Source organism: Microcaecilia unicolor, chromosome 13 (genome assembly GCF_901765095.1).
Source record: "Microcaecilia unicolor chromosome 13, aMicUni1.1, whole genome shotgun sequence".
Lineage (NCBI taxonomy): Eukaryota > Metazoa > Chordata > Amphibia > Gymnophiona > Siphonopidae > Microcaecilia > Microcaecilia unicolor.
In genome coordinates this window covers 30,402,190-30,416,788 of record NC_044043.1, presented here as the reverse complement: position 1 = coordinate 30,416,788, position 14,599 = coordinate 30,402,190, and the positions used below count along the sequence as shown (strand labels likewise).

Here is a 14,599-nt window from a genome sequence, read left to right as displayed (position 1 = left end):
TCTTTACAGAAGAAGATGTAAGAGATCTACTTGTACCAGAAATGGTTTTCAAGGGTGTTGATGCGGAGGAACTGATAGAAATCTCGGTGAGTCAGGAAGACATACAGAGGCAAATAGACAAATTAGAGAGTAGTAAATCACCCTCACTGGATGGCATTCATCCAAAGTTACTGAAAGAACTCAACCATGAAATTGCTGATCTGCTGTTAGTAATCTGTAACCTGTCATTAAAGTCATCCATAGTACCTAAAGATTGGAGGGTGGCCAGTGTGACGCTGATTTTTTAAAAAAGGTTCCAGGGGTAATCCAGGAAATTACAGACCGGTAAGCCTGACATTGGTGCTGGGTAAAATAGTAGAAACTATTATAAAGAATAAAATTACAGAACACATAAATAAACATGGTTTAATGGGACAGAGTCAGCATCGTTTCAGCCAAGGGAAGTCTTGTCTCACCAATTTGCTTCATTTCTTTGAATGCTTGAGTAATAAAAGTGAGCCAGTTGAAGTAGTGTGTTTAGATTTTCAGAAAGTTTTTGACAAAGTTCCTCATGAGAGACTCCTGAGAAAATTAGAGTCATAGGAGAGAAGACAACGTTCTGTTGTGGATTGGGAACTGGTTATTGAATAGAAAGCAGAGGGGTACGGTTAAATGGCCATTTCTCTCAATGGAGGAGGTTGAAAAGTAGTGTGCCACAGGGTTCTGTACTGGGACTGTTGCTATTTAACATTTATAAATGATCTGGAAATCGGAATGACTAGTGAGGTGATTAAATTTGCATTGAACACAAAGCTATTCAAGGTTGTTAAAACACATGCTGACTGTGAAAAATTACAGGAAGACCTTAAGAAATTGGAAGACTAGGTATCCAAGTGTCAGATGAAATTTAATGTGGACAAATGCAAAGTGATGCACATTGGAAAGAATAATCCGAAATAGTTACCTGATGCTAGGGTCTACCTTGGTGGTCAGCACCCAAGAAAAAGATCTAGGTGGTGGTGTAGACAATATGCTGAAAATCTTCTGGCCAGTATGTGGCGGCAGCCAAAAAAAGCAAACAGGATACTAGGAAAGGGATGGTAAATGAGATTGAGAATACTATAATTCCTCTGTATCGCTCCATGGTGTGACCTCACCTTGAGTATTGCGTTCAGTTCTGGTCACCGTATCTCAAAAATGATATAGTAGAATAAGAAAAGGTTCAATGAAGAGTAACCAAAATTATAAAGGGGATGGAATACCTCTCTTACGAGGAAAGGCTAAAGAGGTTAGGGCTCTTCAGCTTGGAAAAGAGACGGTTGAGAGGAGATGTGATTCGGGTCTACAGAATTCTGAGTGGTGTAGAATGAGTAGAAGTGAATCGATTTTATTTCCTCTTTCAAAAAGTACTAAGTCTAGGGGACACTTAATGAAGTTGCATGGAGATACTTCTAAAACAAACAGGAGGAAATATTTTTTCACTCAATGAATAGTTAAGCTCTGGAACTCTTTGCCGGAGGATGTAGTAACAGCAGTTAGCATATCTGGGTTTAAAAAAGGGTTGGACAAGTTCCTGGAGGAAAAGTCCATAGTCTGCTATTGAGATGGACATGTGAGAAGCCACTGCTTGCCCTAGGATTGGTAGCATGGAAAGTTGCTACTATTTGGGTTTGTACCATGTACTTGTGACCTGGATTGGCCACTGTTGGAAACAGGATACTTGGCTAGATGGACCATTGGTCTAACCCAGTATGGCTATTCTTATGTTCTTATGTAAAGCTGTTGAATGCCCATGGTCTATGACAGTGTTTCCCAAGTTGGTCCTGGAGTACCCCCTTGCCAGTCAGGTTTTCAGGATATCCACAATGAATTTGCATGAAAGATATTTGCATATAATGGAGACAGTGTATGCATATTCATTGTGGATATCCTGAAAACCTAACAGTCATGGGGGGTACTCCAGGACTGACTTGGGAAACACTGAACTATGATAGCAAGCCCTTTGTTGGTTATTTTCTGCCTGCTTCCATAGTATTTATCTTTAGATAACAGTTATGGGGTACCGCTGGAAGAGTCGCAATAGAAGCAGCACTACAATGGTTTTGACAAACAGATTCTGTTTCTTTGCTTTAGCAAAGGCCTGGCAACGCCACTCACAGGAGGTCATGCTAAATCTTGCCTACGTCTTAAAAAGCTCAGTCTAAACAAAATAATAAGGCATCATAGCTGTTCCAAATACACAACTCAGTTGAGATGTTGGACAGATTCCTCATACAGCCTGCAAGATATTGAGTGGCTTAATGGTGTATGTCAAATTTTGATGGAATCCATCTGCTTCTAAGGCTGAAGAAACACAGGGTTTCTGTTAGAGTAGCACATTTAATATACCCATTACCATCAAGGACACTGGAAGTACTGTGTATTATTTTTGCAGAGACTAGATTTCAGCTGCTTAGAATTATTATTCCATGCGATGGGGACATAAGCTTATCACAGTATTGGTGCCAGTGGGCTCAGTTTTTAAGTGGTTTCTCTGGCAGTGATGCCATGTCAAAAGGCAGTCAGTCAAATTGCTGGATGGACTGAAGTTTCTGGGGCTTTTGCCAGGGGTTTGAGGTCTTAATTTACTCTGTGTGTTAGGATGAGAACTAAAATCCATGTTACCCACTTAGGTTTATATTCTTTGATCTATCATGGGAAGGTCATTATATGGTTTGCCTTAGGGAAGTCATTATTGCCTCTTTGTTTCTTAAAAAGGGGGGAGAGAGGGGCACAATACTGTTTCAGAGGGCTCAATATTCAGCCCTTGGCAGTAAGTGGCTGCGGGCCAAGTTAACCCTGGATGTTCAGTGCCAGGGCATGTCTGGCCTCGGCATTTAATATCCAGATTACTGGAGGAGTGGCCTGAATATTTCTCTGTCCCAGGAGGGCTCACAGGACGTCAGACTCACAGAAACAGAAGCCTGCAAGGCCTCATTGCTGATCTGCAAGGGCAGGCTTCTACATGGAATGTTGCTAGTGGAGGAGTGGCCTAGTGGTTAGAGCATTGGTCTTGCAATCCAGAGGTGGCTGGTTCAAATCCCGCTGTTGCTCCTTGTGATCTTGGGCAAGTCACTTAACCCTCCATTGCCTCAGGTACAAACTTAGATTGTGAGCCCTCCTGGGACAGAGAAATATTCAGTGTACCTGAATGTAACTCACCTTGAGCTACTACTGAAAAAGGTGTGAGCAAATCTAAATAAATAAATAAACCCAGATGTTAACTGAGCATGGGCTGATATTCAAACTGGTGCCCGGTTAACTCAATAGATAAAGTTAGAACACCCTTTTTGGTGTCCTAAATTTATCTGCTTACTTAGTCTGCTTACTTAGCCGGATAGTGGACCAAAAATTGCTGCCAGCCAGCTAAGTAGCGCTCCCGCCGGCCCAGCCCTAACCTAGCTGGTTTCCCATTGACCAAGAGCATATATTCAGTAGCATTTGTGCCTGAATATCAGTGGCTGGCCAGCTCAGCGGGGGTTTAACTGGGTAGAAGCCTCTCCTGCCTGGTTAAACCCTTTGAATATTGACCTAAGAATCTCTCTTTTGTGCTGAATGCTTTTATTCTTTCCAACCCAGTGGAAGTTGGAATGAATTATACAAAGAGAGTAAAGAATGTTCATCTGTCTAGGAGCAAAATAGCTCTCTGAACTTTTAACAGAATGAGATGAAATTTGACATTACATTACATTCAATATTCCTATGCCACGAGTAACCATAAATGAATCAATGCGGCTTATATTACAAGAAAGTACATTATTAAAAGGCCAATTAAAATCACTATACATTCAATAAAACCCTAAGATAATATAGCAAACCAATTAAGCTTTGATCATTAATATAAAACATCATATACTATTGTCCAAACGATACCAGTTTCTGAAACAACCAAGTTTTCAGAACTTTCCAAAAGAGCACATAGTCATGTTGATAACATATATTTTGGTAGTTTGTTTCACCATTTGGCTGCTTGATAGGTGATAGACGCCTCTAATTCAGATTTATACTTTACTTGGGGCGAAGGAAATTGTAAACACAAATAACGTCTTGACTAGATATAGAATTTTTGCCTAATAACAGAATCAGTGGTAACATATAGGATGGAGCTAAACCATACAAGATAAGAAAACCCAGACAAACGCATAAGTCTGGCGGCAGCGAAGCTACTCATAGCTTTTCATTGGAAATCAAAAATGGGGCCGACCAGACAGCAGTGAGCAGCAAAAATTAAAATTGTGGCTGAGATGGAGAAATTAACAGATCGCAGATTGGGGCGTTTAAAATTGGATGCTGAGGAGTGGATACATTTGGGCAACATACCAGGTATAATATAAAGGTTGAGTTAATAAGTTTAAGGGAGGGGAAGGGAGTTGGATTGAGAGGGAGGGGGAAGGGGGGATCATTGGATTCAAGATAGGGGGAGGGAAGGTTGGGGGGGGGGACAAAAATGGAGAGTGGGCAGACAGGAAAGTGAATTATGTACTGATATATGTAATTGTCTAAAGTTGAAGGCTAATTGTCATATTAGGAATGTAAAATTGTCATATTAGGACTGTAACGTGTTCAGTATTTTGAGGTGTAATACTTGTTAAACTCTCAATAAAAACTTTAAAGTTAAAAAAAAAAAAAGAAAACCCAGACAGCATAGCTAAAAGATTGAGCAGGCCTCGATAGGTAGCCAGTGAAGATTTACTAGGAGCAGTCTGGCACTTTCAAATCTAGAAGCCTTAAAGATCATACGAGCTGCTGTATTTTTGCACTACTTGAAATCACCTGCAGTTGGCTGCAGAGCATCCCATATAAATGACATTACAACTAATTGATCTGTACTAACAGATGAAATACATCAAATTAAAATATGGCCGTATACGTCTTAGCTTCCAAAGGAGCCGAAATGCCTTGATCGATAACATATGAACATGAATGAGATTCAAAGGAGAGAATACTAAGATTACCCCCGGTATTTTCAATTGTGACTCTAACTTATAGGTAGTTCCGTCAATTACAAAGTTATCAGTTAGATTCGGGTTTCTAGGATGAGTAATAAGCAAAAGCTTGGTCTTTTCTGTATTCATTTTCAATTTGGTAGACTTTGCCCAAGATTGCAAACAATCCAGCACCTCTTTGATCTTGGTTATGCGTGAAATTTCTCCAGCTAAAGGGATGAAAGTAGTTATATCATCTGCATAAATGAACGGATGTAACACCAAAGCCTCCAACCTATGCTCCAAAAGGGGCCATCAGAATGTTAAATAAGGTTGGAGACGGTGAAGAGCCCTGCGGGGCACTATGGTGACCATTCCCATGAGATCTCACCCTTCATTTTTACCTGCTATTTCCCTATTGATAATAAAACCTCTAAACCAATTGAATACTGTTCCAGCTATGCCAAGCCCACACATTAAATTTAAGAAGATATCATGGTCCACCAAATCAAAGGCATTCGACATATCAAACTGGAGCATCAGGAGTTGTCTACCCAGACTAACCTGTCTTCTGATATTGGATATCAGTGATGTCAAGACAGTTTTGATAATATATCCGCTCCTGAATCCAGACTGAGAGTAATGGAGAATATCATGCTGGTCTAGAAACTTGACTAGTTGAGCAGTCACTATTCCCTCTGTTACTTTGGTTAGTATCGATATAGAAACGATTGGGCTGTAATTTGTTACATCTGAGCTGGGAAGGTGTCACGTTTTCCAAAAGCAGGAACTAGGTTTGTGAGCCCTTGGGCCACTGCCGAGGAGCAGCAGTGGCAGGCAAAACCACCCCACACAGGGATAAGGCAGAACTCTGACAGGGCCAGGTAGACTTCACCTGCACTTGACCACCATTCCTCAGGAGTTGAGCTCCTGAGTGCAGGTGGCCGGCAGGGCTTACCGGACAGGGCCAGAACTGGATACCAGCAGGATACACACAGGGACTAGAACACACAGGGAGGCTAGGCAGAATACTAGACTAGGACTCTCAGACAGACAAGAGGCAGAACTGAAAGCTGCAAGCAGCCACTGAAACAGGGAACAAACACTGGTAGATAAGAGACAGAACTGAAAGCTGCCAGGCAGCCACTGAACAAGAAACACAGACAACCTAGAACTAGACAAAGACATACAAACAAGAAACAATACTGGGAAACAAGCAGTACAGAACACCAAGCTACACAAAGACTAAACTAGAATCAGGCAAGAATACATACTATAAACTGGACTAGGCAGAAGTGCAACAAGCACCAACAAACCAGGGCCTTAGGCGATGCAAAGGCAAAGCAGAGAGTTTCCAATGGCTAATAAGCCCAGCAGCAGCTGAGATTCAGCTGCAGCAATCACAAGGCAACTACGGGTGCTGTGCAGGCTCATACAAGCCAAGCAAGTCTGGCAGGCCAGAAGATCCAGACTGGACTGGGCTGAAGTCTGGAACAGGAAACAGCACACAGACAATCCAGTGCAGCCAGCACACAGAGACAGAATTAACTCAGGAAGAACAGACAGGAGCCAGCTCAGAAGCTGACCGCCGGAAATAAGGTGAGTCTGAGAGGGATCACGGCCACAGACGTGACAGAAGGGTAGGGTTTTTAGGAATAGGTGTTGGAATAATATTTCCCTCCTCTTTTAAGAAACCACCTTAATCGGGATTTCTACCAGTCGCTTCTGTGATTGGGGAAGCCATTCTTATTACTGATAGAGGGCATCAAAGAAAAAAAAACACTAAAAAGACACAAGTTTGAAAATGGGCCAAATTGGACTGGAAGTTCCAGAGAAATAAGCTCCCCCCCCCCCCCCCCCCCCCCAGTAGACCAAGTGCATTTCTGTGGGAGAAGTTCCAGCTTCTGTAGCACAGAAACATTAATAAAATGGGATGAAAAATGGCACGAGGAAAAAAAACAGGAAAAAAGATACACTGAGTTAGAAAATGAGCCAAATCAGACTAGGGTTTCCAGAGAAATAAATCACCCAATACATTTCTGTGGGAAAAGGAGTTTCCAGCTTCTGTAGCATGGAAGCTTAGAGTGAAATGTAGCAGTTAGAGGCCAGGACAAAACAGTTTAAAAGGTGGAATTCTCTGCTCTTTCAAATTCCCAAACTGTTCCCAACTCCACACCTACAGCCCAGAACTACCACATCTCCAAACTGCCTCATCTCCAAAAACTACCACCCCAACCCTGCATATTGTCCCTGCACCTTAAAAGATCCCCTGCAACTGCCCCCACCTCCAAATTGCCCATCCCATAAAATGCCTCCACCACCACCAAAACCAGCCCCCCAAAACTAACCTTACATGCTCCAAACTGCCCCATACACTAAAACTGGTCACCTTGCAAATATCCCTCCCCCCCATCCCCCAGCAACATCTCCAAAAGACACAAATCATGTATACCGGTGAGGCCCCGGTATACATGACAGACCTCATAGACTTACCAACCAAAAACACGAAAAGGTCATCACGCACATACCTAAATCTCCACTACCCAAGCTGTGAAGGTCTAAAATATAAATCAACCTATGCATCCAGCTTCGCCTACATAAGCACACAACTATGGAATGCACTACCAAACGTCATGAAAACAATGCATGACCTAACAAACGTCCGGAAATCACGAAAAACCAACTTGTTCAAAAAGGCATACCATAACGATCCAACTTAAAACGCCTGAACCCTGCAACACAACGAAACCTATACCAGAACTGGACAAAACTTAACTCTTCCTCCCTGTGTTCCTAATTTACTCTGTCACTCATGAACTCTAACACAATACCACTCTGTATTTCTCACACCGGATATGGCGATCGCCATCACGGTGCTATGTAAGCCACATTGAGCCTGCAAATAGGTGGGAAAATATGGGATACAAATGCAACAAATAAATCACAGAACAGATATAACACACACAAACACTTATAGACCCCACACAGGGAATGTAAATATTCTTAGTCCTTTTTTCATTTTCTTTGTTGTTTATTGTGGACATATTTTATATACCTCTCTCCCTTCCCCTCCCCCCTCCGTGGTCCAGCACTTTATCTCCTTCCCTCCTCACTGCTCTTCCACTATCATATGGCGCATCAACAGCATCCTCACAGCCTGCTCTGGCGCCTTCCTTCTGCCTGACCCGCCTTCTGATGCAGTTTCCTGTTTTCACAATTTCCTGTTATTGCCGGTCTCCATCCCCATGTCATTCTCTACCTGTGACCCTTGTAATCAGCAGCAGAGACTGTGGGTAGGATGAAGGCAGTGGGGGTGGAGCACTGGACGGCTGCGCTAGTCACAGGAAGGGAGGAGGTAATTTGGAGGAAGTTTCTCTACTGTAGAGGTTTGTGCATATGGTGGAATGCAGAAAAACCAACCTTCTCTAAAATATGCCCCAGTAAATTTCTACGAGAGAAGCAGTTCTGACAGTTTTAGTATACATACACTGAATTAAGTGTAACAAATGCGCCAATGCTCAAAACCTAACAATGGCGCTAGAGGTGATTAGCCCCAGACTAGCGCCAGCGTTAGTGTGTGCAGCATGCTCAGAAGGCTGTATCGCAAGAAACAATGTGCACACCGAAGATTGGTGCAAATTGCATTTAAATATAGCCAAACAGATGTAAATGAAGTTATGAGTTATTCTTTCCCAATGCTGAGAGAAACGGCGCACAAAAACCCTGCCCTATTGCTGGAAACTTACCGCCAGCTCTGAGGTCGCATTGAGGGGGTTTAGAAGAGAGAATTTCTCATGATTTTCCTTATTTCTGTGGCACATTAATTGTTTCAACACAGTCTTCTTAATATACTAGTAACGAAGGCCCGTTTCAAATCGCAATGAAACGGGCGCTAACAAGGCTCCCCTCCGTCCCTTTGTGTCTCCGTGTGTCGCCGGCCCCCCTGCAGCCTCCGTGCGAGAGCTACAGTGCAGTACAATGTTGGAGCTGAGAATGTGCTCTGCCCTCAACGTCATAACGTTTGACGCGAGGGCAGGGCCCCACAGACTGTGATTTTGTGTGGCTTCAGAGCTTCGAACTTACGAACCTGGCTTCAGTGACGTCAGTGCAAATAGAACGTTGAGGGTGAGTTTTATATATATAGATACTTGAACCTTGACTTCAGATCTCCGGTGTGCCTATTGTTTGCTTGCTAAATAGACTTCACCTCTCCACTGTACCGTTGGATTTTACCACTATTATAACAGCGGGAATCCTCATTAGTCTAGGTTAGTAATTCTTTTTACATTTTTTATACATATTCCACCTTTATAATGTCATTTGGTTTAGCACTTATCTTTTCTTCTGGGCTTTCTCACTGGTTTGCTCTACAGTGCGCTCCTGTTTCGTAACATGTCCCCAATTCCATTCGGGAGGTGACTGTTGCAGAAAGAACAACGTTGGATATATAGATTAGAAGCTTTAAACCCAATAGGACTAAATAATAAAATAGAGTGGAAAGTATTTTTATAATACTGGTAGAACAAGGTATAAGTGAGAGTGGAGAGGGGGAGGTTACAGCAATTTGATTGGTTAAGACAACGAAGAGCTAGCAGGGCGTCTGACCAGTGGCGTAGCCAAGGGTGGGCTGGGGTGGGCCCAGGCCCACCCACTTTAGGTTCAGGCCCACCAAGTGGCAGCACACCTATAATGTGGCTGGCAGGGACCCCAAGCCCCACCAACCAAAAATTCCCAACAACTGTTTGCTGCCGGTGAAAATCTGCTATTTAAAAGGTATACGGGGGAGAGGGGATGTTTGAAAGACCATATGGCATGCAGGCGAGAGAGGGAGAAACCAAATCACTTGTAGGACAAGGTGGAGTTCTGCCCACCCACTTTGGGTCCTGGCCCACCCAAACTTGGGTGTCTGGCTACGCCCCTGCGTCTGACATAATAAAATCAGCTGATCGGCGCCATTTTTTGAGATATTCTCTTGCTGGGAGACAGAACGGTTCTAGCGGAGGAATAAGGTAATTGTGAGTACATGAGATGATATACATAGGATAAAAAGAAATAAACACAGCCAGAAACTGATGTAAGTCGTTTAAATTGCAGGGCACTATAAAGGTTTAGCTCCAGATGAAGATGTTATGAAACAGGAGCGCTAAGCTAACTGCCTTTACCACATTCTCTGGCAACAAATTCCAAAGTTTAATTACACATTGAGTGAAGAAAATTTTATTTGATTCGTTTTAAATTTAATGGGAATCAGATGGTACCAGTGACATATATTAACTTGTGAGTCTCATTTGTTTTTCTTGTATGACTTATCAGTCTGTCTTAATCGGCTTGTAAGAGCAGGCCTGAATATTGTGTTGTGTCTGTACAGCATTGCATATATCTGCGAGTGCTATACAAATGGGGATAGTAAAAATAACATTTTTTGCAGCTCTGGATTAATTCAAATAATAATCTGCCTGTCCAAGGACTGTCACTGAGCAAGTTTTAAAGCTAGGTGGCAGCACTGAGTATTGAACCTGATGTTGCTTTTGCATAGCTCAGCTGAGCTGATTGCATATGCTAAAAAAGTCTATTACAGGGCTGCCCCAGTGGCTCAGCAGTGCTTTGCAGTGCCATGCCATGCAGAGGGATCTTGCCATGATTCCTCAAGCAGGGCTTTGTTTCTCATGCTATCAAGGGCTGCTGTGGAGGAAGCATTTGTAGCTGATACCCAGGGCTAGACTCAGGCTGCATGCTACTGCATTTTGGAGGGACTCAACAGCTTGAAGACTGTCACTACAATGATAGGGCTGAGCTGGAAGGAGAATTAAAAAAATAAAATAAAAGGGATAAATGCTGCAGGTAGTTTCACGTGAAGGTTCATGGTGCTGTGGCCCAAGAGAGGCTGGTTCCAGTTCAGCTGGAAATTCAGAGAGAGAAGGAGGGGGCTGCTAGTCCAGAAAAACATTGCAGAACGTACTGTAGAAAAATGGGATTGGGGAGTGAGGTTTTTTTTTCGGTAATCAATAGAAATGAAACATGGATAAGAAAATAAGATGATACCTTTTTTATTGGACATAGCTTAATACATTTCTTGATTAGCTTTCGAAGGTTGCCCTTCTTCGTCAGATTGGAAATAAGCAAATGTTGGTAGATGGCAGTATATATAAGTGAAACATCAAAGCATTTCAGTGACAGTCGCAGGATGGGGGTGGATTTCAGTCTTAAAAATAGTACAGTCCTTTTGATTTCCAACATATGCAGAGGCATAGGAAATAATAATTACTGGGAGAAAGAAAAGATAGGGGAACTAGGAATCCAGCTGCACAAATTCCCTATTGGAAGACTGTCCTCCCTGTTTACTAAGCCGTGTGGCAACATGAACACAGCCCATTCAAAGTGAATGGATGATGGGGGGGGGGGGGTATGTTTTATTCACAGAAGTGAAATGCCACCCACTGATTTTAGTTTTGTGCTTCATAATTCTAGTGAAAACAATGAGCTGTTTTCAAGAATTTAAACAAAGCAATAAAAATAATTTTAAAAAATCAACAACTTTGTGTTAACGTCTTTCTTCTCTCTCTCCCACCCCAACCCATGCAGTCTGTATATATTGATAGAGACCTTCACAACAAAAGATTCTGAAACCAGGAATGACTGTGTTTTATGAAGCAAAACATTATAACTGGCTTCATGTGGTTTTGAAATGTTGAAATGCAAGTTCCTTTGTTCTCTGGGTCTTTATTTGCCTGCACTAATTGGCTCAGTGTGAGTTGCAGATATTGCTAAGCTTTGCTTTGTAACCTTAAACTTTCCCTCCTGTCTGATTTAGTCATGTCTCTGCCCACATACTGAACACAATGTTAGTTTCTGTTTATCCTCTGGTACTACCCCTCAGCACTTTCTTACTTTCCTGTTTTTATCTAGAATCCTAGCAGATTGTGATGCCTTTTTTCAGCCCAGCCTCAACAATAATATAGGGCTTCTGTTCTTAGGTTTTAATTTGTAATACACCCAGAAAATGGCCCTGGTGGAGAAAAAAAACTGAAATTACTCAGTATTTTCTCAGCTTGTTCCTTTCTGTGCCAAATTTCACAAATCAAAAGTTATCACGTGCCTATTTTCAAAAAATCTTTTTGGGTCAGAGCAATAGCTAAACATGTTTATTTTAGAACATATTAAATTGCATTCTACACGGCATGTTTCACAATCTAACAAGCCAAATTCAATCTCGAGGACTGCAAGCAGATCAAGTTTTCAAGATATCCTTAACGAATATGCATGAGAAAGATTTACATGCCCACTACATGCATTTGTATGTAGATCTCTCTCATGCATCTTCATTAGGGATACCTTGAAAACGTGGTTTGCTTGCAGCCCTTGAGGGCTGAACTTGGACAGGCCTGTGTTAGAATGGACTGGAAAAGGTCCATCCAGCCTGCTCAGCAGTCACACTCATAATTTCAACAATGAATGTAGTATAAAATGCGTATACTTGATCCTGAGCTTTCTTTGCCATTTTTGGGACACAGACCGTAGAAGTCCACTTGGCATTGTCCTTGTGTCCCAACTACTGGAGTTGCCGTCACAGTCCACTCCAGCCTATCTTGATCCATCTTGCCATATATGGGATACAGACCATAGAAGTCCCCGTACTAGCATCCCTTCATTAAAATTCTGATAAGCAACAATTTGTAGTATACTCCAGGAATCCCGAAAAAGCTGGAAAATAAACAACCAAATTTACAATTTGTTTACATTTAAAAGCACAAGTCATAAGAACTAATGTTTGCTGGGATCAATATGCAGATGATTTATTGGGTTAACTTCAAGCATTAACAGGACAAATCATCCTGTTTGAATTTCCCATGGATCTCATAGGTTAAATTTTAGCTGGACATCTCATGAGAGGTGTGTCGGGGGTGGGTAACATTTTCTAGCTAGCGCTGATATTCAGCAAGTAAAATTTAAAACAATTCATACTGCTGGTTTTGCATACCAAGCAGCAAAATGCTGGAATGCTCTCCCTTTAAGAAAATTAGTAATAGCTTTTTTTATTTCAGAAATGTTTAATATGATTTGTTTATAATTTGGTTTAGTTTTTAAATTTGTATGTTACTAGAACATGGCTACTTATACTGTTATCTGCACTGAGCCAAATTCAATTTGTAGCAGAATATAAATTGTAATTGGTATTTGTAATGTTCAATTAGTTGATCAAAAAAGTGTGTCCCAAAATTAGAGATTTTCAAACAGCCAGACTTCACCAGTTACCTTTTTGAATATATCCATTAACTAAATACTCACCTCACTGTATATAGATTTTCAAGACCATATAAGTATTATTTAATGTCTAGAGAATACAGTGAGGCACAAATTCACAAACTAGCCATCTTTAGAAAGTGCCACATTGATGCCATATTCCATGAAGCTTCCGTTGCCTTATCTCCCTCTCCTTCTTCCAAGTGGAAATCTTGGGAATTAAACTCACACTGTAACTTCTGTACCATGCTAAAGCTTTATGATCCATTTCTGCCTACTGCTTCTAGTAATGTAACCTCTGCAGAGATACTGAGTAAAGGTTTATGGAAATAAAAGTGCTGAGTGCTGTAGTAAGAGCCATTCCTTTCCTTGGTACAGTCCAGGGCTTCCGCAGGGTGTTTTTACTGTCATGACCATTTCCTTATCCTTCACAGATTGTAGAAGAGAGCGAAGAAAGACTAACAGAAGAGCAGATTGAAGAACTGATCGAGACCATCACAAGCACTCTGCCAGGAGACCCAGAGGAAGAGCAGCAGGAGGCAGCTGACATGGCTGTCGAAGAAGAAGGGAACCAGTAGTACACTGCATTAAAAATTGCATGTGCCATCTCTCCCCAGATTCCAGAAGTTGGCAACTAGTATTTTCAGTGACATTGTGTGTGTGTGTTTATGTTTTATATCCAGGTAGAGAAGTGGGTGTTACTGTCATTATATGTTTTCAAGCTTCATATAAGCCAAGCTGTTCAGAATGGACTTTTTGATCAACTTGCACAAACTTTTGCTGTGGATCGAGTTTGTTTACGTCTGGTTATATTCAGTCAGAAGTTCAAGGTAAAGAAAAAAGTCTGGAATGCATTTGGATATTATAGAGAATGGAAAAGAAGATTGAATAGTACTGTGATACTGTATGATTTACTGTGTTTTAAGTCCAAATTTAGGACAAAGAATAAACTTGTGGATGCTTTAATACTTGATGTTAATTTAGCTAGAGGTGGCTAAAAGCTCTGCAAGGACTTTTACTTTATACCCTGATTCTGGTAAAGTGCAGCACATTTCAGATGTGATACAGTGGTATCCTTAAAAGTACATGAGAACCTAGTGACTTTATTCAAGTAAAGATTATAGAAAGAAAAAGCTCTGTGAGAGTCTCTATTAAAAGAGGCATGCAGGAATCACTGTATACGTGTCTTCATTTTTCTGAGACTTAAGACTAGCTTTGGAAACAATGTCAAACTCTGGCCAATCTGATGTTATGGGATCAATGGTTATACTGCGAAGCTCCCTAAAGTTCCAACTGCTGATCACTGAACCACAGAGGCAGAAGAGAAGAAGTGCTACTTGGTCGAAAAATAACTAATCAAAATAAAAAGTCAGAAATAGCTGTGTTGGGGGGTGAAGAGAGAGAGAGCATCATTC

At 41.5% G+C, this 14,599-nt stretch overlaps 1 protein-coding gene across 3 annotated transcripts in view; it reads left to right on the top strand.

Moving 5' to 3' along the window:
* CRCP (CGRP receptor component) overlaps window positions 1–14,019 on the top strand; it is a 69,183-nt gene extending 55,164 nt beyond the window's left edge. For all 3 annotated transcript variants that reach the window (XM_030222382.1, XM_030222381.1, XM_030222380.1), the window contains exon 6: window positions 13,619–14,019. In XM_030222382.1, coding sequence (XP_030078242.1) covers window positions 13,619–13,762 — 144 coding nt within the window. In that variant the 3' untranslated portion in view covers window positions 13,763–14,019. The remainder of the gene's footprint in view (window positions 1–13,618) is intronic.
* The last annotated feature ends 580 nt before the right edge of the window (window positions 14,020–14,599 follow it).